This window comes from Corvus cornix, chromosome 1 (genome assembly GCF_000738735.6).
Source record: "Corvus cornix cornix isolate S_Up_H32 chromosome 1, ASM73873v5, whole genome shotgun sequence".
NCBI lineage: Eukaryota > Metazoa > Chordata > Aves > Passeriformes > Corvidae > Corvus > Corvus cornix.
Window position 1 is genome coordinate 57,399,412 of NC_046332.1, and position 20,760 is coordinate 57,420,171.

The window sequence follows — 20,760 nt, forward strand, 5'->3', positions numbered from 1 at the left end:
ATTATTTATTTTCTATATGTATCTTATGATAATTTTTCTTTCTTTTTATTTTGGATTCTCGTATACTTTTTGGTGCTGGCCTGAGCTGTTGTGCTCAAAATGCAGACATACTATGTCCCTCCAGTTGGAGTCTGAGCTATGGATGACTGCTCTGATTATGTATTTCTCTGAGTAGTACATCCAGCTAAGAATAGTTTCACTTATTCCATGTTTATGTGTCATTAGGAGAAACTTAGTCTTCAGAATCCCGTTCAGGGTTTCCTCCAGAAAGCTATTTGGTTTTACATGTTTCCTTTATATTATCTTTTAATTTATTCTCACATGGAGAAATATGATTTCTCTGTGTTGAACTAATACCTTTCTGTGAAGTAATCAACTCAGAGGAATTGATAAATGAGTTTATGGTCTCATCCAAGAAGTAACTTCCCCCTTTCTAAGCCCCTGTAAAGACTTGCAACTTGTTTCCTTAAAACCACAAGACCAAAAATTTTTTGGAATGAAGACTGTTTCCATGAAAAATTTATGAGGAGAAGCAATATTCCAGTGAAAACTGTCTGTGATGTAACCACGCTGTGAGACTGAAAACTCTTTGGGTTCTGTGCATCAGCATAAAATGGGACGAGCAGCAATGCTTTATTTGCTAAATGGCAGCAGCTGAAAGCGGACCACATAGGAGTGCCTCTCTCTCCACCTTGGCCATGCTGCCTCCTTCACCCTGTCCTGGCCAATTCACTCTCTTTCCTCATTGTCCCCCAGCCTGAACAAGCTGTGAAATGAGTCTCAGTGAGTTCATTTGAAAAATCAAATTGAAAAATCCCCCTTTTGAAATGTATTTATGTTTTTAGACAAAGACCTTCTTCCTTGTCCCCTTCTCCCTTAGCTGTATTTACGGCAGCTGCTCCTTGTGCTGGATGTACCGCAGACTGCCATGGACAGCTAAAGGACCCCTCGGTATTCAGATGAGGGGGGACATCTTGTTCCTGTCCTTAATTTTTAGCACTCCTGAAACAAGGAGCCATTTTCAGACAATGAGCATGCTTTGTACTCAAGGTTCAGGGTATGCAGAGGGTTTTTTTTATTCTGCTGAAAATTAGGTATGTTGATGTGTTCTAAGCGCCTGTTGGTTATTATGTGATCAACCAGAGTCATACAGGGATGGGAGTTCTGCTGTATTTTGTATCACATCTGGAATAGGTATTCTTGGGAATCAGTTCACCTGACGGTCTGAATAGCGGGAAGAGTTGCAGTCTTCTTCATTTATGGCATTTCTTCTGTAAGTGGGACACAAGGACTTGCCAGCAAATATTGTCTCGTATCTCCAACGAATCTTATGGCTTCAGTGAGTGTGCCAAGAATTCAAGTATGAGTGAACTGGAATATTTCCGAGGCTAGCATAGCTGTTTCAGTCTTGGCTTTGTCAAAAGCTGATTTGTGGATCAAACAAGAGCAGCTGCTGCGTTTGCTTCAAAATCTATCTAAAACATTTTCTACATTTTATTTGGGGATTTCTCTGTTCAGATTCAGCTGCTCACTTTACAGAATGTTTGTGCAGATTCTGCTAGGTGCTGTTCTACTTATCACTTATTACAAATCAATAGAATGCACTTTTTCTGTCTGTCCTTGGTACACAGGAATAGCAAATTGTAGCACCAGCTACTCTCCTGTATGTGCCAGATGGTGTCTTAGAGAATACACTGCAGAGGCTTACTATGCACCATCCTGCAGATTAAGAGTATTGGGCCTGCTATTTAACTACTGCAAATCAGCAGAGTGCCACTAAACAGGTTGTGCAATCCCAGTTTGCATTAAATGCTATCTGACTCATCAGGTAATTAATAAATATTGCTGTAATATACATGCTTTCCTCAGTGAATTTGCCCTGTCTTCTAAATGTCATAGAAAATTATTATTCAGTACTTGTGGTAAAGTTGAAATACAGCTCTTGAATAGAGAGGAATTTTTTTCAAGTCATATTAGAGAACTTGAAAGCCTTGCAATGCAGAGACAGTACAAGTAGTCTAAATATATATAAATAATATACAAGATACTGAGTATGTGCTTCTGAGGTTGCTTTTGAAAAGCATCCTGTGCTTTGGAAACAGTTTGTGCAGCACAGACTGCATGTACGAGAAAATGTTACATTCTTCTGATTTTAAAAAGACTTTAAAAATAACTGGGAAGGTGTAGTAGGTTTAGTGTCTGGAACAATGTACAGATATTACATGTTAGAACTGAAGGAACTGACAAGTGGAAGCTGCTGTCATGACAGTTCACCTTAAGGAATGCTAGCTTGGAATCATTGGCATCATTTGTAACAGGCTTCCTTTGAGTGAGTTTGCAGATGTCAATGTGCTACTTTGTGATTGGAAACATGTATTATAATTGATCTAGGTATAATCTGTTTGTGAGGAGAATGATGTGAATGGAGAATCAAGGAAACCTTTTTCTACTAAATGTATTGATAAGGAATTGTCTTTCGTGTCCTTTTCTCAAAAAAAGCAGGAAATTCTCAGACACTAAGTTGTATTTTTTGTATTGCTATTTCAGAGTACATTTGGACTGTTTAACACAATGATGGCAATATAAGTGCCCTGAAATTCCTTAAGGTTTTCATGGGGATCACGCTTTATGATTTTACATTTTTTTGAATGCTGTACACTTCTGTTCTCTTTTACATGACGGGGTTTTTTTGACAGATGTTGCTGAACATTCTAAAGTCATTTGCTATTTATGGTACTGTTTTTAAGTGTGAGCTGGGTTTTTTTCTTGAGACCACCCTAAAAATGAAAAAGATAGCTACACATATTAATGAGAATTATGCCAGAGGCATTTGTAGTCAGGCTGTGTCAAAGCTGGTTTTGCCGTGCTTCTAATGCATGAATTTTGACATGAAAGAGTTCCAAGTGTATTTTTTCACTGTAAGCAAAGTACTTTTCTTTTTTTTTGAGAACAGCTACTATAGAAATACACTAGAGGCACATTGGCTTCATCCAGGTAGAAGTAATAACGAATGTGAGATCTGTCCTAAAATTTTAATGGTACCTTGAAAATAATACTTTTTCTTTGTTTGGTGCTTTTCAAATTTCCATACCTGTCCAGTAGCAAAGTTTGGACAGAGCACTTAGTCTGGTGTGATGTATTATGCTTTATTTCCCAAAGAATATATCTAATAGAAACTTCCCTAATTTCCTTGAAAACCTTGTAGAAAGGAACGTGTTATTCCCTGCAAGGAATTGATTTGCACTTTGCCGGTTGTGTGTGGTGCGATGTGCATTGCTTTTGGAATACAGTACTTCAGTGAGGAAGAAGAAAACATTTTACATTCTGATGTCAGCACACCATATATGAAAGCTAATCCTGGGCACACTAATGACAGTTGTTCAGAAAACAAAACTAGACAATAAGGCAAAGCTGAAATATTTGTTTACAATTAATCTGATAATCCTAATGCATGGATTGCTCACCTGCATGTGTACGCTATTCCTGTTCACATTGGTGGTAAGGATATTGTGAATTTCTCTGGAAGTAGATGATTTCAAATGGATTCCCCAAGTGCCAGACCAAAGACCAAAACCTTCATTTAGTTTTTGTTAAAATTTTTCTTAATCCCCCTTTATGCTTGAAAAGTCTTCCTTGATTCTCATACAGTTATTTAATACTGTTTCTATGGTCTTACAAAAATGGATTTTAATTCTAGTTTGCAAAGATTCAGCAGTGAATCTTCAGAATTGAGTGGCACTCTTGCCTGCTGTCCTTAACTCTGCCCTGCACATGTTGGTTCCCCTGTCTCAGATGTAATACCGGGTCTTGTTTTTTTAAATGTTGGCTTCTAGTTGCACCTAGCAATTGCACTGGAAAAAGGTAAATAACCAAGTATTCATTTGTAGATTTTATTGCTTCATGCTCCTTTCTTGCTGCACTTCAGCATCCCAGTTACTGCCCTTGAGCCTCCAGCTTCAAACCTCATCATTAGTCTTGTCAGACTGTTCTGAAAGCAACCATACACATACATGCGTACATAAATCTCCCTCCGGACTTGCTTATGTTTGCCTTCTCCTCCTGCACTAGTGCTTTTTGCTTGTGGCTGAGAAAGAGCCAGGCTTTGCTGGGGGATATGGGAAAGACTTGTCTGGGGATAGGGTGATATGTGGCAATGAGAACAATGCCGCTCCTTCAGTGTGCTGTTTTTGTATGATGCTTTCCACTGCTGCCAACATTTGTATGCATGTGGTAAAAGTTTTAGTTTAATTATCATCAGGTTATTACTTTTTAAATTAATGCATATGATATTTCTTAATAGAAGTAAATAGATCTGCTTTGATTTGTTTTTTATTATGATTTTGGAAGCTGTACGGTATCAATGTAGTGACATGACAAAGTTTGCATTTCCTTAATAATTTAATTCTTTGGTTTGCTGTGTGAAAATATAAACAGGAATGCAGTTGTCTTTTTAAAAAGTAAGAAATTAAGTTTGTCCCTGAATACTAATCTTAGTCTGGCGCAATCAGAGTTTTTTGAACTTTTTTTGAAGTTCATGGGAGCATTGGGATATAGGCTGGATAAATATTTTACAAAATGTTAATAATGTATGTATATTATATTAACTGGTGCTGAGGAGTCCACTCAACATTGAGTAATAGAAAACAGTCTTTATGTTGATCAGTTTAATGTGAAATACAAATCCGCAAGTTTTTTTTCCCGTTTATGTCGGTTGTTGTTTTTTTAAGGATGAAGTTGTGCAGAGTAAAAAGCAAGTGGGTAAGATAGATGTATAAACTTCTATATGTAAATTAAATGATCTGTTATAAACTGTGTGTGGAATTCTCTGCTTTTCAGCTGCCCAGATTGGGGCAGTACAGCTTTGTGTCTTGTATTTTAATTTTGGAGATAAGCTCAAAGAAAGTGTTGAATGGCCAGGTATCTAACACTTTTCAAAATTTATTAATGTGTTCTTATCTTTGTGTTTCAAAGTGACAGAGTCTCTGGCCCAGTCTGTAGTCCACCATTTAAGATGGATAATGCAGAAAGATCTTCTTGGCCAAGACATCTTTCTTATTGGGCCTCCTGGGCCTCTCCGGCGATCTATTGCCATGCAGTATCTGGTGAGTATGTTGGTTTAAATGTGTTGGAGACATAGTTATTAATGTCAGTCATTCTCATACTAGACAAATGGTAAAAGGTAGTCCTAGGAAATCTTACACAGCAAGCTACTTAGGAAGTAAATAAGTTTTTTTCATAAATTTTCTTTCCAAAGCTCAGATTTTGTTATAGACAAATAGGAAGTACAGACATTTTAGTACATGTTTTTCTGCTTAAACTCGAGGGGAAAAAAAATGAGTTGGAAAACTGTGTTACCATATGCTATCACAAATGGAGAAGCAGTTTGTTCTCGGCATTATGTATGTTAGAAGATTAAGTTATCTGCCTACTGCTACAGACAACAAATAGTTTTTGCTTCATTACATAAAAAAAGAAATGAAGGAAAGGATTTGGGAGAGAAGTGTTCTGAGTAACATTTGGGAACAGTTATTCTGAGTGATTAGAAAGAGTAGATGCGTGTATGATCCTCTCTTGGAATGTGGGAAGGATGTGCCCACAGCCATCTGCATGAACCATGGCAGCATCATGTACAAAATTTCACGTTTAAAACATCAGTGCCCTTAAGTGATCAGGAGGAGGGGGATGTCTGCCCCAAAAAGTGATGTGGGTAGGACTTGGTCTGCCATGAGCTCTGTCTGGAATCTGGTTGAGCAGAGGGATCACAAATGGAGGCATGTAAACAGTTGTCATAAAGATCAGCCATTTATTTAAAAATCAAAAGATACTAATTCAAACACTAGCTCTCTGAGGTAGAGCATAGAGTAGAAAGCTGTAAGATTTTGAACTTTATAAAGGAGAGAAAAGATTTCTTAATTCAGCAAACCAGATGCGATACTTAACAGTGTGATGCATTCCTTAAAATAAATGAGAAGAGTTTGATATAACCTAAAAAGAGGACTTGGAAAAACACCTGATATCCAGGCATGGGATATAGAATGTGCCTTGTTATTTATGCCACAGACTGTATGCACTTGAGATCTGTTAAAAAGGCTGCAACTGATTGAATGCCATGCCAAAAAATTATGTGAAGGCTGGACTTTCCATGTGAGCTGATACATGCTGTGGTGCCTTTAATGAATATATATAAGCCTGGAAAACTTCTATTTGCTGTTGCTGAAAGCTACTATGCATTCCTACACAGGGCTAATTGTTGAAAAACACTTTTTTTTTTAATTAAAAGAAAGTACAACTGTTATCTACCTGCAACATAAAGGAATTGGTGGCTTTGTAACCCAATAGGCACTTAAAAAGTGGAAAGGAAATAGTTTTAATCGGGCTTTACATCTTAGTTTTATTTTTTTCATACAACTATAGTTGAAAGTTACCTGTTAAGAGAGGTCTGTTAAATCAATGACATTTTTAATTGAGGGGTAGGGGCTAAGAGAATTTCATTATGAATCTGTTTCCTAAACAGAATGAATTATAACCCAGAGATGGAAGTAGCAGAAATATCAGTTGTAAATGCATGGGTGAATTGCTTTATTCCTTTAAGATAGCAAATTCTAAGTATATCTCATATTGAATCAAAATAAGCAAAAGAATAACCCAAGGGTTCTCCTTTTTCAAATAGTCTGTAGTTTTACAGATGCAGAGTGCATCTCATGACAGCCAAGGAAGAGAGGATAAGAATAATATAGTTCATCAGTGTACTGGCAGAGCATGTGCAGGTAATAATCACAGCTATAAGTGTAAACACAGTATAAGTGTTACTGAATAGTGAGAGTTGAACATTTCAATCTTTTACAGAAAACTTCTGATTTTTATTTGTGATTTGTAGGTGCTGGTTCTTTTTCAGAGTCTGGAACCAGAAGATAAACCTACAGGGTGCTGCAGGTGTTCAATGGAAAGAGTATATAGCTGGTTATTATGTTTTTAGAATAGGTTTGGGGAATATAAAGTTTATTGAGCAGAAATTCAAACCGTTTTGTTTGAGGCAGAACACACTGTTAACATTTTTAAAATAAGAGATATTAGATTTTGTTCAGTTATTTCAGATCACTATGCTGCTGCCTAGAGCACTTTTGTACAATTATACCATTAGGCCGATCCTTAAAGTTCACTTACTCGGGTTATAGTCTTATGTTTGCAATGACTTCAGACTGTTGTCCATAGGAGCTGACAAAGCGGGAGGTTGAATATATTGCGCTCTCAAGGGACACCACAGAAACTGACCTCAAACAGCGACGAGAGATCCGAGATGGCAGTGCTTTTTATCTTGACCAGGCAAGTTGCAGTTTCACACCACCTAGTCATTATTCACAAGTAGTTTGAAGGAAGTCGTGGTTTATATGATGAAGAATCAGTATGTGGATTGACATGTTTTTAATCCGAGTAGAAAGTCTCTTGCACGATGATCTCATGATTATCGTAAATGTTATCTCTACCCAAATCTAAGATTACTCGGTCTCTTAAGAGTACTACAGGGTTGATTTAGATAGACCATTTTTGGTAAGAGTAAGATCCATTCTGTGCAAGTTAGATAAGCACTACCCTTGCTAGGTCTCTTCCTCAAAACTTGCAGCAAATTAGATGTATTCCTGAAATGAATCTTCTGACCTAGTTTAATTGTAAAAGAGTCTAGTTCATGTGTTTTATGGCTGCTCTGTATTGTGAAACCCAAGCACAGTAAAGGGAGGCAATTGTGAGATTGGATTTGAACCTCACTGCAGACATGGAATCAAATAATGATTTAAACACTCCTGCCATCAGTATTGTCCCAGACCAGTAGCTGATTTACTGTAGCCATAGAGTGACTTGGGTTAGGTAAAATTTCTCTTCATAAGTTATCAATGGCATGTTTCCTTTCTGATTATGCAGGTAAAATACACAATTCATATGCAATGTCTGTTTTCCTAGATACCTAAAATTTTTATAGAAGTTAGGTTTCTAGTTATATAGGGCGGGTGAGTTTCTGGGTTGTAGTAGGAACTTAAATGAGTTATCGAAAAGAGTTTTCAGTTGGTGGTGCTATAGAGGTTAATGATATCACCATTGTACAAATGTTTTGTGAGGGAAAACCAGAAAGCTTTGTTCCCTCTTTTAAAGAAACATTTTTCCTTTCTTTTTTTTTTTTAATTCCTAATGATCTCTTTTTAAGCCTACTAACTTTCAAGAAAATTTTAAATAGATTTTCTTGAAACCGCAATAAATGACTTTGGGCAATGGAATATCCTCAGAATGAAGAATTAACAGTTAATCTAAATATATTTTATTTTAGTTACTTCTAGGAATTCAAATTATTTCATGCTTACCTGGAAATGTGAGGATTGCACAATATGAGATAATTTGAAGTACTGTACTGTGTATTAGGGCTGTAAATGGCTTCTCATTTACCAGAAGATGAGAGCATTTGTGTAGGTTGTGGGATTAACTCATGGACTAATGTCAGCTTCATGCCTGTCTGCTGTTATGGACAGCCTTAACCTCAAACTTGCTACAGGATAGTCAAGGTAATTTACCCATGGTGTAAGAGCATTAATTAACTAACATTTTTAAGAGCCACTGTATCGAGGACTGTAAGAAGCTCACCAAGACGGGAGATGGTCTTTTGCCACCATATTTGTCTGTAGACTGTGATCTCAGTGTAAGTATGAGGCAGCTGCACTTTGTACAAGCTATTTCGAGTCATCTCACTCCAGTATGAACACTCTGGGAAGATTTACTTTTTAAGGTCAAGGTCTAAGATGACCACCTTCCTCAGTGAGTTAGAAACTTTCAGTTGATAGGTTTTTGCCAGAATGCAGCACAGCAGTACTTCAGATCAAGACTTTCCTTTAGCAAGATACCAAAGTACTAAAATCAGTCGGAATTATGTCTTTCCTGAGCTCATATTTCACTCGTTGTATTTATAACCAATGTGTGTTTAAGCTCTGAATGGAACATAAGAAAATAAATAATTGGTATTTAGATGAACACTTTTAAAATACTGGAAACATGAAGGTGACTCTGATAGATAGTGGTGTTCCAGCTGAAGTTTTCTTATCCTATATTTCAGTTAAAGATACATAAAATATGGTACATAGTTAAGTTTAGAACTGTCATACATCTAACTATTCCATTTTATATTGAGCTATAAAGTTTTGCAGATTACACAGGTGCCTGAATTTCAATGATTTCTTTTAATGATTTTGAGGTTTGCAGATGCTGTACTAATTCAGAGCATTACAGAAGCCAGATGCTACTCTTCTTTAAACTACAAACCATGAACTGAGAAAGGTATCAGTAGGAAGCCTTAATAAAATATTCCCTAAAGATCTTGGATTGCTCCAGTTGGCATAGCTGAGCCAAAGAGAAGGTGAATTCATGTGACTGAAGATAGCAGATTCTGCTTTTCAGATTTTCGTGCCATTTCCTTTCCTGTAGAATCTCATGCTTGCTCTTCGTGACAGCCAAGAGAAGACAGCAGAGCTTGAAAGTCTGGTTTCCAGAACTCCCATGTCTGAATTCTATGGGTTGAATAAAACTTATCTGTTGTTTAAGATATGAGGCTCTTTGTAAGCAAGTCATAAGATAGTAATATAGTTACTTTGCACTTTGAATAATCATATACTGTAACAAAACCTGGCATCTTGTGGCCAGAAAGAACTTTAATTTAGTGGATCATCAGGTTCGCAGACCTAGAAAGGTTTGCAAAGTTGTCTCTGAGCAATTGTTAAGATGTTGTAGTTGTTTATAGCTCCACATTTAATAGTGACAGATTAAATTATGTAAATTATTATCTCAGTGGTTTAAAAACATCAGCTATATTTTAACATGAAGTTACAGAATATGATTGCAGTTACTTATTTAAAATATATTTAGAAGGTGGTGATTTGGAAGCAGTTGTTGAAATTACATATTGAAATATATATTGAAGGGCCATCAAGTATTCTTGCATATCAGCATTGCTTAGTACTAGAGTGAATCCAGTGGGAGAATTGGAGTTGGGTAGTTAGAAGAGATACCTGATAAGGGAGGGGAAAAAAAATAGAAATATCTCAGAAATAGGAGATCATTAAATAAAGGTAAACATTGAATTGTCAAATTCACTGCCAATTAAAATAATGTAAAATAAAGAACTTATGATGGTAATGGTGAATTATTTAATTCATGTACTGACAGCAGAAAATTCTGTTTTCTTGTCTTTACTTTGGGCCATTAATTTTGGCTTTCAGCTGTTAATTCACTGTAAAACGTCTCAAAAATGTCATTATTGCTGTTACTGAGCTAATTAAATAACCTCTTGGTTTTATTTTCTAATTTATTGCATGGGTTAATTATATTATAAAATTGGTTGTCAAGATACAGAAGAATAATCTTCTGACGTGGCTTGAAAGATTTCATGTCGTAACGAATTAAACACCCAGAGTGACAGAAATGACAGCTTAAACTATCCCGTCTGTAAAATGAACATAACATGAAATCCCTTGGAGGAGCACTACACAAACTTGACTTGGGCTTCTTTTAATCAAAGCAGATTAGAAAGGGAATTATAAAATAAGACGTGAAATTAATTGAATGAAATTATAATCATATTGGAGAGTCAGATAATATCTGAGAGTGTGTATGTGTGTATGCACGTATGTATGGATGTATGCTTGTGTATACGGATAAAAAGCTTTCTATATCTTACTAAAGAGATGTGTAAGAATGATTCAGCTTTTAAAAGAAATTAACCACTGAGTGGGAATTGTGTGATTCTGTGATTTATTAACTTACAGCCTTGGAGGTTACAGTGGGTTTTTGATGTGCTGCTAAGTTAGCCACAGCCACATTGTCACAAAGTGTAACTTCATGGACTGACTATTGCTGCAGTATCTGTGTATCTAGAACAAGAAGTGAGATAGTGAAGCCTATACAAAGAAGAGACAAGCAATGCAGTGCTCCAAAAGTCTGAATGTTCCTGTTTATTTTCTTATTTTGTCCAACATTGAAGCAAAAGAAGGAAATATTAGGTAGAAATGAACACTATTTGGATTAAATTAATCTTTGTTAATGTTGACATCATATATCTTTTACCTAAAAGAAAAATGCATGTTAAGGACCCCTGTATGGTAGCCTCTTAACTCGTAGAAGTGATTTTGGTTTAATCATTTTGCAGTAGTCATTCATTCTTCTGAAAGTGTCGGCATTTAACTGGTTTTGTTAGGCTAGCAGTTCAGATTCTGTTATCTTGTTTTGATGTACAGGGCATATAGATGAATGTCAGTGATGTCATGTGAGGAGTATTAGGATCATGTATTTATAATTCCTTATAAAAAGTGTGAGATCCTTTTTTTTTTTTTATGTTTGTGTCTGTTATGTGTATATTCTACTTCCTTTTCAGCTGTTATTTCCTACTATGGGAAAAGGAGCAATACTTTGTAATACATGGGATCATAATATCCATAGGCAATATGGACTTGATGGATGGTGCTCTCGAGTCAAAGTGATTTATGAGTGATACTAACTTCATAATTTTTAGATATCTGTCAACTACTTACTTTCCTTTTTATTTTGCTACTCATTGGGAAGAAAAATATAAATTACCCTTCTCCTTTATTCCTGTCCAGAAGATAAACCTTCCCTAGGTTTATTTCTTTGTAGGTATTTATTTACACTAATAAATCTGTTAAGAACCTCAGTTTGCTTTCTGCTGGGCCTTGTTTCTGCCCAAGAGGCAGAATGTTTCATGTATCTGATGTAACTGCGCCGTTGTACTAAGATACTTGGTGTAGCTGCTGCCAAAGCAGGGACATAGTTTCTTGTAAATACAGTTTGCAGGCACTGTTGCAAAAACACCTGACTGTCGTGTTAATGTAAGGGGTAATGGAAGTAAAACAGATCACTTGATGTGTGATACTTCAAAAATGGAAAAGAAAATTCTGTGGAGGAAGGTGAAATCAGTGACTGGGGAAGGCAAAATCAATGACTGAAATGAAGGACTGTTCCAGTTCTTGTCACATTTATGTATTTATGTTCTCATCCTATGTTAATTCACTTCCTAGGGTAAACTTTTCTAGCCAAGTTTTCTGATTTGAAACTCCAGTAAATTCAGGAGTTTATTTCTTTAGCTGCTTTTCATTCCGTACTATGGTATTGCATCATGAAATAGATCCTCACCAGTTCAGGCCATTCATTCTCACTGGAACACCAACTACTGCAGGCAGCCAGATTCCCTGTTTGGATACTAGCTAGCCCATCTGACAGTACTGTGGTGTACTGCAATTTCTCTGTCTTTTGTGGGTTTTTAAATAAAAAAAGAAGTGGATAACAGTATCTGCTCTGTACTTTTGCTAAACTCACAGGAGAAAAATAGCTATAAAACCTACCAGAAAACACTTGATTAACTCAGTGGGGAGGTAGGCTGAATAGTGAAGATGTAGCCCCCTGCTCCATTAGAGAGAGAGAAAAAGGTTGAATTAGTTCTTAAGTTATCTTTTTAATTTGACTAATCATATTAGTTACTATTACATTGATTTTAATTAAATATGAACATCACATTTGGAATATGTGTAACTCTACTACTTGTGGCCTAAGTTGTTGTACTAGTTTGGACAAATTTGGAGGAAAAAATATTGTCTGATAGAAGGCCGGTTACAACCATCCCTCCCCCACCAGGTTCGGGGAAAAAAGAAATTTTACTTGGAGGAAAGTGAAAGAGATAAAAACTATTTTATCTCTTATTTAATATTTAACAAACACACAGGAAAAGGGTAATAATGCTAAATAATAAAACCTTTTGCTGTGGAGAGAAACCTGGGAAAATTTCAGAGTCCTTCTGTAGGTGTGGTCTCTCTCCTCCTCCTCAGAGCTGGGTTGGTGTGGGCCCACCTCCAGGACCTTGGTGGAAAATTCTCCCGATGTGTTCTGATGTTGTTGAAACAGTCCAGAAGAGAAGAAGGGAAAAACCCAAGTCCCAGGAAAACAAAAGTTCAACTCTCCGTCTCCCTCCGGAGCAGAGGAGCTGAAAGCTGGCTGAAAAGCAGGAAGGGTGCTTCCTCCGCTCTTGCTGCTGCAGAAGCAGAGGAGTGTGTATCTGTGTCCTTGAGCAACTGCTTTGAAAAGTTTGCTTGGATTTTTTTCCTCTCCCCCCTCTCAGGCTCAGTTTAAAGGCACAGAAAGGCACAAAATTAATTTCTGAGCATAGAGCAGCGATAGGGGATACACATTATAAAGTCACCCCAAGACAGTTGTAAAATGCAAAACTATAGCTTATGATCATCTACAAAGTGAAAAATTTTGTAACAGAAAATACACATTTTTGATGAATGGTAGGCCTGTTTGTCATCTCATCTTGGAATGACATTATGCATTCAGAACTTTTTTTATTAAATACATTTTATTTTAAACAAGATTTAAAAAATATTTTTTTCATAAAAATATTTTCATAAAAAGTTTTCATAAAAAGTTGACATTTTAGCTTTTAAAGTGCTGAATGTAGCTTAGTAGGCCTTTATCTTACTACGCAGGTTTTGCTGATACTTTTATTTTGGAGGAAGCCTCTTCTCTTATTCAATCATTTACCAGAAATCCTGGTCAACCATGGAAGTCCCAGGTAACTGAAGTTGGCAAATGTGACACCTATCTGTAAGAAAAGTCAGTAAATTTGTGGCTGTAGGATTCTATTACTTCAGTGCAGTAAGTAGTCATCTGTTTTAGTGTGGCTCAACAGGTTTCTAATTTGCTCAACTCCTGAGGGAGAACAACATCTAGGGAATTAAGAGGCCTTTAAGCTGAACAAATACCTTGAAATATAGTCTTTGGTAGAGACATATCATTAGACATGCTGTTTACACATATCTTTAAAATCTAGCAAAGTAGTCTCCCCAGCAGGAGACAGTAAAAGCTCATAATGTATTCCATTCTGCATCTCTGTAATTTCTTTTCCTGTTATCTTTTACTTGTTGGGTAGTTTTAACAATTCAAATTGTAAAGATTCAATTAATTGTATTTGACCCATGGAAATAAATTTAGAAGATACCAATTTCCTCTGAGTTTTGTGGTATTTGTTAGCATGGTAGGTTACAGGGACTCAAACCTCCCATGTCTGGAAGATAGACTATACCATGTATTTAATAGTTCAAGTTTTGTTAGCCTGCTGCAGCCAGTCAGCATCGTGTTAGTTCAAAACCAGCCAAAGTTTTGTGTTGTTTTTACCAGATGGTTGTTCAGGCTCTCTTTTCACCATAAGTGACATCTGGACATTGCATTGTTGTGATGTTTATGAGATACAGAACTGAATGGAAAGAATTGGGTGGATGACTTTGTGTGGGATATTGTGCGGGTGGTGGGAACAAGATACTGCATTGGAGGGGACATCTGAAAGGTAGGCTGCGGATGTAGAGAATCCTTACCTCGTTAGTTCTTGTGTTTGCTGAGTTGCTTGTACTGTTGTTTTGCTGTGTTCTTATGGTTGCTGTGCTTGAGATGTCATTACAGGGATCCAGTTTTCAGAGCATGTGCAAGTCATCATCTAAAAATCCCCAAGATGTACCTTGAGGGAGCTCCTGGAAAAAGACAGTTCTTGATTACAGTTGAGCAATTTCTAGCATCTTTTAAGAATAAAACAGTTCTGAAATGTAGCCTGTCTATCATATTCTGAATGAGGCCCAGGTTTGAAAACGGTCCTTTAGGGTTCCCCAGGAAACTTCCAAATGGATTTCAGGGCAACCAGAATTTTCTGGTGTGCAAATAAGCATTTTCCTGAGAGAAAAGAACTACTACTTCAATTTTGCTATGTGAAAACTATAGTGTTAAAATTCTTGAGGCTTTACAAACTATTTTGGTGAGCTTTATAAAAATGTCTTCCTTTCTCCGACGTTTTTGGATTTCAGTGTGCGCATTGTGGTAAGCTTTTTTCTGTCCTTCTTCCTGTTCTGACACTATATAACTTCATCCATATGCTTATACATTGTGATTTATGTCAAGATTCGGGTTTACAGCTTCCTGCATTTGTTGTATTTTGCATTGCTCAAGTGGAGGAGCTTGCCATGGTGCAGCTACAGGAAAGCCAATGAAAGGCTGCTTGGGGTTGTCTTGTTCCTAGGGTGTTTTTGCCTTTAAAGATTAAATTTATATTTTTGTAGGTGCAGTGTGAAACCATCGTAAGCATACTGCATAATGTATTTGTTGCATAAAGCTATCACGATAAGAGCAGCGCTGTGTGAAGTGTTTCTGCTCCCACCCTGTTGTAGCTGCAGGTATTCCCTGGAGCAGGTATCCAGGTTACCATCCTTCCAGAGCTCTGGGGGCACAGGTGGGAGGCAACAGCAGCTGTCCTCAGATGAGCAAAATAGTCCCCTTGCTGCAGTGACAATAATCTACAAGTAAACGTTTAACAAATCCTTCTTGGCCATTTAACAAGAATTAATGTTTGATCTCAGATTTAGCAACAAGGTTACATGATGTAACACCCCCCCCCCGCCATCAAATTTGAGGCTTATGTTAGACACTTAAGAGTGAACAAAACTAATGAGGGAGGGAGGCAATCCAACTCTCTCTGGGTTCTCATTATAGAATTATGAAGATTTGTTTCTTGGAAGCATTTTTAAAGAATGATTTTCAGCAGCAGATTGCAAACTTACTTTCCTTCCTCTGATTTTTTAAATGCGTTTTAGCTTCCATACCAGTCTATCAATACACAGCTAAAACTGATGTTTTCAGAGGATGCCTTGTAATATGCCTAGCTTATTGGAAAAACTTACTACTCATTACCAACCAGAATGCAGAAATGGCATAATTCAGCAAGAGATATTTCAGCTGGTGTGGTCTTAAGAGCAGACTTTATGCTGCTTAACACAAGAACTTTAGAGGTAGATGGAGTGTGCATTTACTTTGTTGTATTGTAGAGAACAATTTCCAGTATTTCAGATATGCTTTGAAGATAGATGAGGAACGCAGTTTGGAAGAAGGCAAATCAGAGTAAATTAGTGCCCAGGTGGTGGTGGTGGTATCATTGTTATGGAGCGTCTTTGATTAAGACGTAAAAAACCATGGTTGTGCATTCAGCCTTTCCTGAATCTGATTGTAAAAGGGGCTTATAAGTAGGCAAAGATCATTTGAAGCCTATCTTTTGAAATTTTATTTTCCTGAGAAATAGAAATTTGAATAAAAACTTCAAACAGTTTCCAACCTCTGTACTTCTTAAATTTTGATCCTGTAAGCTGATGATCAGCAGTCAGCACAGTGTATGTAGTAAGGTGCTTCTCAGGATTGCATTGCTAATGGAGAACATCCTCTTTCTCAAAGTTAATGATTGTTACATTGTTTCCTAATATTTGCTGTCTACTCCTACAGCAGATTTTCTTCATATACAAGTTCAAGAGGGAGGTTTCTGTTAGTACTGGAAGCCTGTTACTTCGGCAAGCCTTCATCCATAGTGTGTATGTCTCAATGTGAGTCAACAAGATTCTATGGATACTCAAAATATTTTGAAACCATATGAACAGAATGTGTATTTTCCTCTAGCTAGTAAAAATCAGTCATAAAGTCTTCATAGACTTACAATATCCAGAGTCCAACCAGCTTGGCAAATAAATTGTTTGTTAAAGCATATTCTGGCTGTGTCTCCAAACTGCATTTAGACAAAATAGCATTTTGTTCGTGCCAGGTATTGGACTGTCTGCTGGAGACTCAAGTTTTCTATTCAAGGAGGTTGGAGCAGATTTTTGACATGACCAATGACCTTCCTAGAGAAAAATGTTAGTAGAAAATTTGTCCTTTGTGCACATTTTATGGGAGGAGGAGAGAGGTGTTTTATTTTGCCTGTTAGTAGTGTATGATGTCCTGAATGAAGAAAAAAATTTATTGGGTTTTTTTTTAAAGAGTTAGTGGTTCAGTAGAAGAGAAATAATCTGAGGTTTAGTACTTGTTTAATGGGCTTATTCCAGGTTCCTCTGACACTGATTATGAAGCTAGATATAAAAGTGTTGTCTTTCTAAGAAGAGAACTTGATCTGGAAATCTGTACCAGGATTAACAAATGTCTTCTCTCAGTAATGTTTGCCTGAGTCCAGATTAGATACATTAGTAATTAGGAATTGTTTCCATCTTAATGGTGATGTGAAAAGCTTACTCTAAGGCTTATTTGTCAGTTGTTAGTTATGCTTCTAAACTGTACAGAAGCATCTTAATTATTCTTATTGTTTAGTGTTGTGGTGGTATAACGCCAGCCAGAAATTAAACTGCAAATAATACTCTCCCCTTCCCTCTCTGGTGAGAGAGGAACAAAGTCTGAGATGCGGGTTGAGATACCAATTTACGGAAAGCAAACAACAATGGAATAAGAAATGCACAGTAAAAGCATCAATATTAACAACAAAAGTATGCAAAAAAAAAAGGTGCTTTACACGCAAAAGGTGTTCACCACCTCAGCTTAGTTCTGGCTTCTCCAGACAAGGACAAGATGGCAGGTGCTCCCACAGTCAGTGTTTCTTGTCCCTAGCTCTGAGACAATGAAAAACATTGATGGACAACTGCCTGAAAACCAGGTGACATCGCACCATGCCAACTGGTTCTGGACAGCTCTGCTGGGACTCCGTCCCATGCAGTACCGCTGCTTTTGACCAATCCATGCCTCTGGGGCTTGCTTTGGGCTCAGCTCCTCTTGTCCTGGTTTTGCTGCTGCTTCATTCCCCATGGCGACTTCCCGCAATGGCACCATGCCACACTGTCTCTGTTGAGGTTTGATTCTGTGCCAGCTCTGCTTTAGACCACTTTGCCAGGCTCCACTCGGCTCAGCTGCATTCATCTCCCAGAGCTGCACTCCCTGAGGGATGGGAAGGGATGGGCAGGTGCGAGGGAGGGCGGGGTCCACATGGCTGGTCCTGGCAACCTTCCCCAGAGAGAGAGTGGAGACAGTGTCCCGCTCATGGTGTGTTCTCACCCTTTGCTTCCCCTGAAGCCATGCCCCGTGAGGACATGTGTGGTATAGAACAGCAGCCTGTCCAGGCCCATGTGGTTTTGAGCTCTGACACCTCTCCAAAAGTGGGGCAAATGTCTTCTGTGTCTCCTCCGATGGGTCTCTGAGTCAATTGTGTGCTTTAAACCCATGCAGCAATTAATTTGTTGTACTGAACTCATCTTTGTTTCTACTTTATTCTTTTGCATTTGTCTTTTGTACATCTGCTTTCATATGTAATTTTTTGGGGGGTTATTTTTGTGTTCTGGTGCATCTTCATTATTCTTTCTCATATCTTCTTTCTTTCTCTCTGACCCATTTTTTGGCATCTATTGTATTCATCAGAGATTTCCATCTAGCATTATATGACAGGTTCTTCTGTAGGAGTTTATAGGAGATATGCTGGGAAAAGATTTCATTTGTTCTCCCTTTGCAACTGTGCTTCTGTCTAAAATTGTGTTTAAATGTGATAGGATGAAAGACTCTGGTGCCTCTAAATGTTGACTGTGCTCAAACCTGCCACATTATTATCAGCTTAAACTTCTGGAACCTGGAAGAAGAAAAAGAGTGCATTGTATTTCAGCGTCTTTTACTGGGAAGTAATTGTGAATATAGATATCAAGTGCACTTAATTACTTGAGTTAATGTCATTGTGACGAAGTTGCACAAAACCATCAGCACCAGTTTTACATTTTGGCTCCACATTAATAAGCAGCCATATACAAGCAATCAATAAAGTAGAAAAGAAACCATTTTCTAACTCTAAGTTTCCAACAGATTATCAAGTTAATGGCTGCATTTTTATTCTGGTTTTGTAGAAGACCATATTCAGTCAGGGAATATAATTTTACATCCTTTTAGTTTTATCACTCTTTAAAAAATCTTATTATTTGTAGCACTATTTTGCTTTCATCATCCATGTTTGGTTTCAACAGACTTACATTCTAATCAGACTAAAGTGATGTACTGAGGATGAATTATGCTGGTGCATATTCAGAAAAATCTAAAGGAATACTGGGCGTTTTTCTAAATATCTTAACATGATTGTAAACAGGTGAAACCACCTTGATTGTATGTTTTATGTTAAAAATGCTATCCCAGAATTGTTTGGTGGTGTTAAAATACCCAAAAATGCAGAATATTATGTGACATCAAAAAGAAAGGATTCCACATATATTTATATATACTGTGTTTAGTCTAAAATTCTGCAAGGTTTTATATCTTACTCTGTTGGTAAAAAATACTGGAACTTATTTCTGTCAGTCCCCATAATAGGCAGTAAAACTCCAGCTCATGAATGTGTAGTGCTGTTAAGGTGGTCAGCTGTCACCCTTCCTGATCACTACTGCTGTGAGTTGTGTTCTTACAGAAATAAATGTTGTTTTGGGAAAGTTCTTGGAAGAATTTGAAGGTTCTTTTTCAACTGGATTTAATTAAATATGTGAAGTTTATTTTTCTTAAAATGTTGTGGGGCTTTATTTTTTTTTTAAAGTGTGCAGTTCGTGCAGCTACCGAAGGCAGAATCCTTGTTCTGGAAGGCTTGGAGAAGGCTGAGCGGAATGTCCTGCCAGTGTTAAACAATTTGTTGGAGAATAGGGAAATGCAGCTTGAAGATGGTCGTTTTCTCATGTCTGCAGATCGTTATGACAAACTTTTGCAGGTATGGAAATGCTATTTGGATTTTCCTTTTTTCCCCCCCCCCTCCTCTTCTTGGTAGTGCTGGAATATTATTGTGAAGGAGAGACTACTTAGGAGTCAAATGGGGGAAATCTCACCAAGGTTTTTTTCCTGGGACATTTCATAGAATGAAGTAGACAGGGTGAAAGCTAGGCAAGAAGTCAAAATACTGTTTTCAACAACAAGAGGTTTTCATCTCCACGTTGTCTACATATGAAAAAGAGTAGTCCGTGTTAACCTTGTATGAAGCTTGTATGTTTCTAAAATGTGAAAGCCACAATGTGAGAATAACTAAAATGTACTTGTGAAAAGATATTTAAGTTGAAATTGTTGCCATGAAGTTCTGATAATGCTTCAGCATGGCAATAGCCTTGTTGCTAAGCTTTTAAAATATTAGGATACCAAAAGAATGAGGTCAAGATGAGCATCTCTATATTCAGTCGCTATATTGGTGTTGTTTTGCCTTTAATTTACAAAAGTATATGTAAATAGCAATCTAAACTGTAGAAAATGGTTAGAGGCTTTTCCTTTGATAGGAAATGGGATTTTTGTGTTTGCTGTCATTACTGCTTCAACCATTTTAATTTCTTTGGCTTTGAGTCCCACTGCTTGGTTAGATGCTCTTCAGGCTTTTTGGAACCTAAGTAAATTACTTTTTTTTGAGTTCCAGTAGTTCTTTGCATCTTACTTCTGTGTACTGTAGTTTCCAGTCACATACCTGTCAGTCTGACACCTGCTTGCTCACCTGCTTGCTCATGTTTCTGTCACACCTGTGGTTAGGTGTATGATTCAAACACATGTGGCACAGCAAGGAAATTTGGAATAAGCCTTCAGTCACTGATCTCTATTGCATGCAATTCCCAGCTGTGCTGAAGTACTGTAGTGAATTTTTTAAAATATATCATTATTTCTTATGCCTTTCATCTGAGGTTAAAATTCTTCTGATCCAAGCCTTTTCAAAAATATTTTTAAAATATTTTTATGATATTTAATTATTAGATGCAGTTACTGGAACCATTATTATTATATTTCAAAAATAAGCTTTTAAAATGTAATTGTATTTCAAGACTGAAAATGAGAATTCATAGTTAGATTTGGTTATAAAATGTATTCTTTCTTCCTGTT

General features: G+C 37.1%; 1 protein-coding gene across 1 annotated transcript in view; it reads left to right on the plus strand.

Annotated features, from left to right (window-relative positions):
- The window catches only part of VWA8 (von Willebrand factor A domain containing 8), a 181,289-nt gene that overhangs the window by 18,749 nt on the left and 141,780 nt on the right, over nt 1-20,760 (plus strand). The window contains exons 3-5 of the mRNA XM_039568168.1: nt 4,972-5,102; nt 7,213-7,323; nt 19,451-19,618. Of these exons, the coding sequence (XP_039424102.1) occupies nt 4,972-5,102; nt 7,213-7,323; nt 19,451-19,618 (410 nt within the window). The remainder of the gene's footprint in view (nt 1-4,971; nt 5,103-7,212; nt 7,324-19,450; nt 19,619-20,760) is intronic.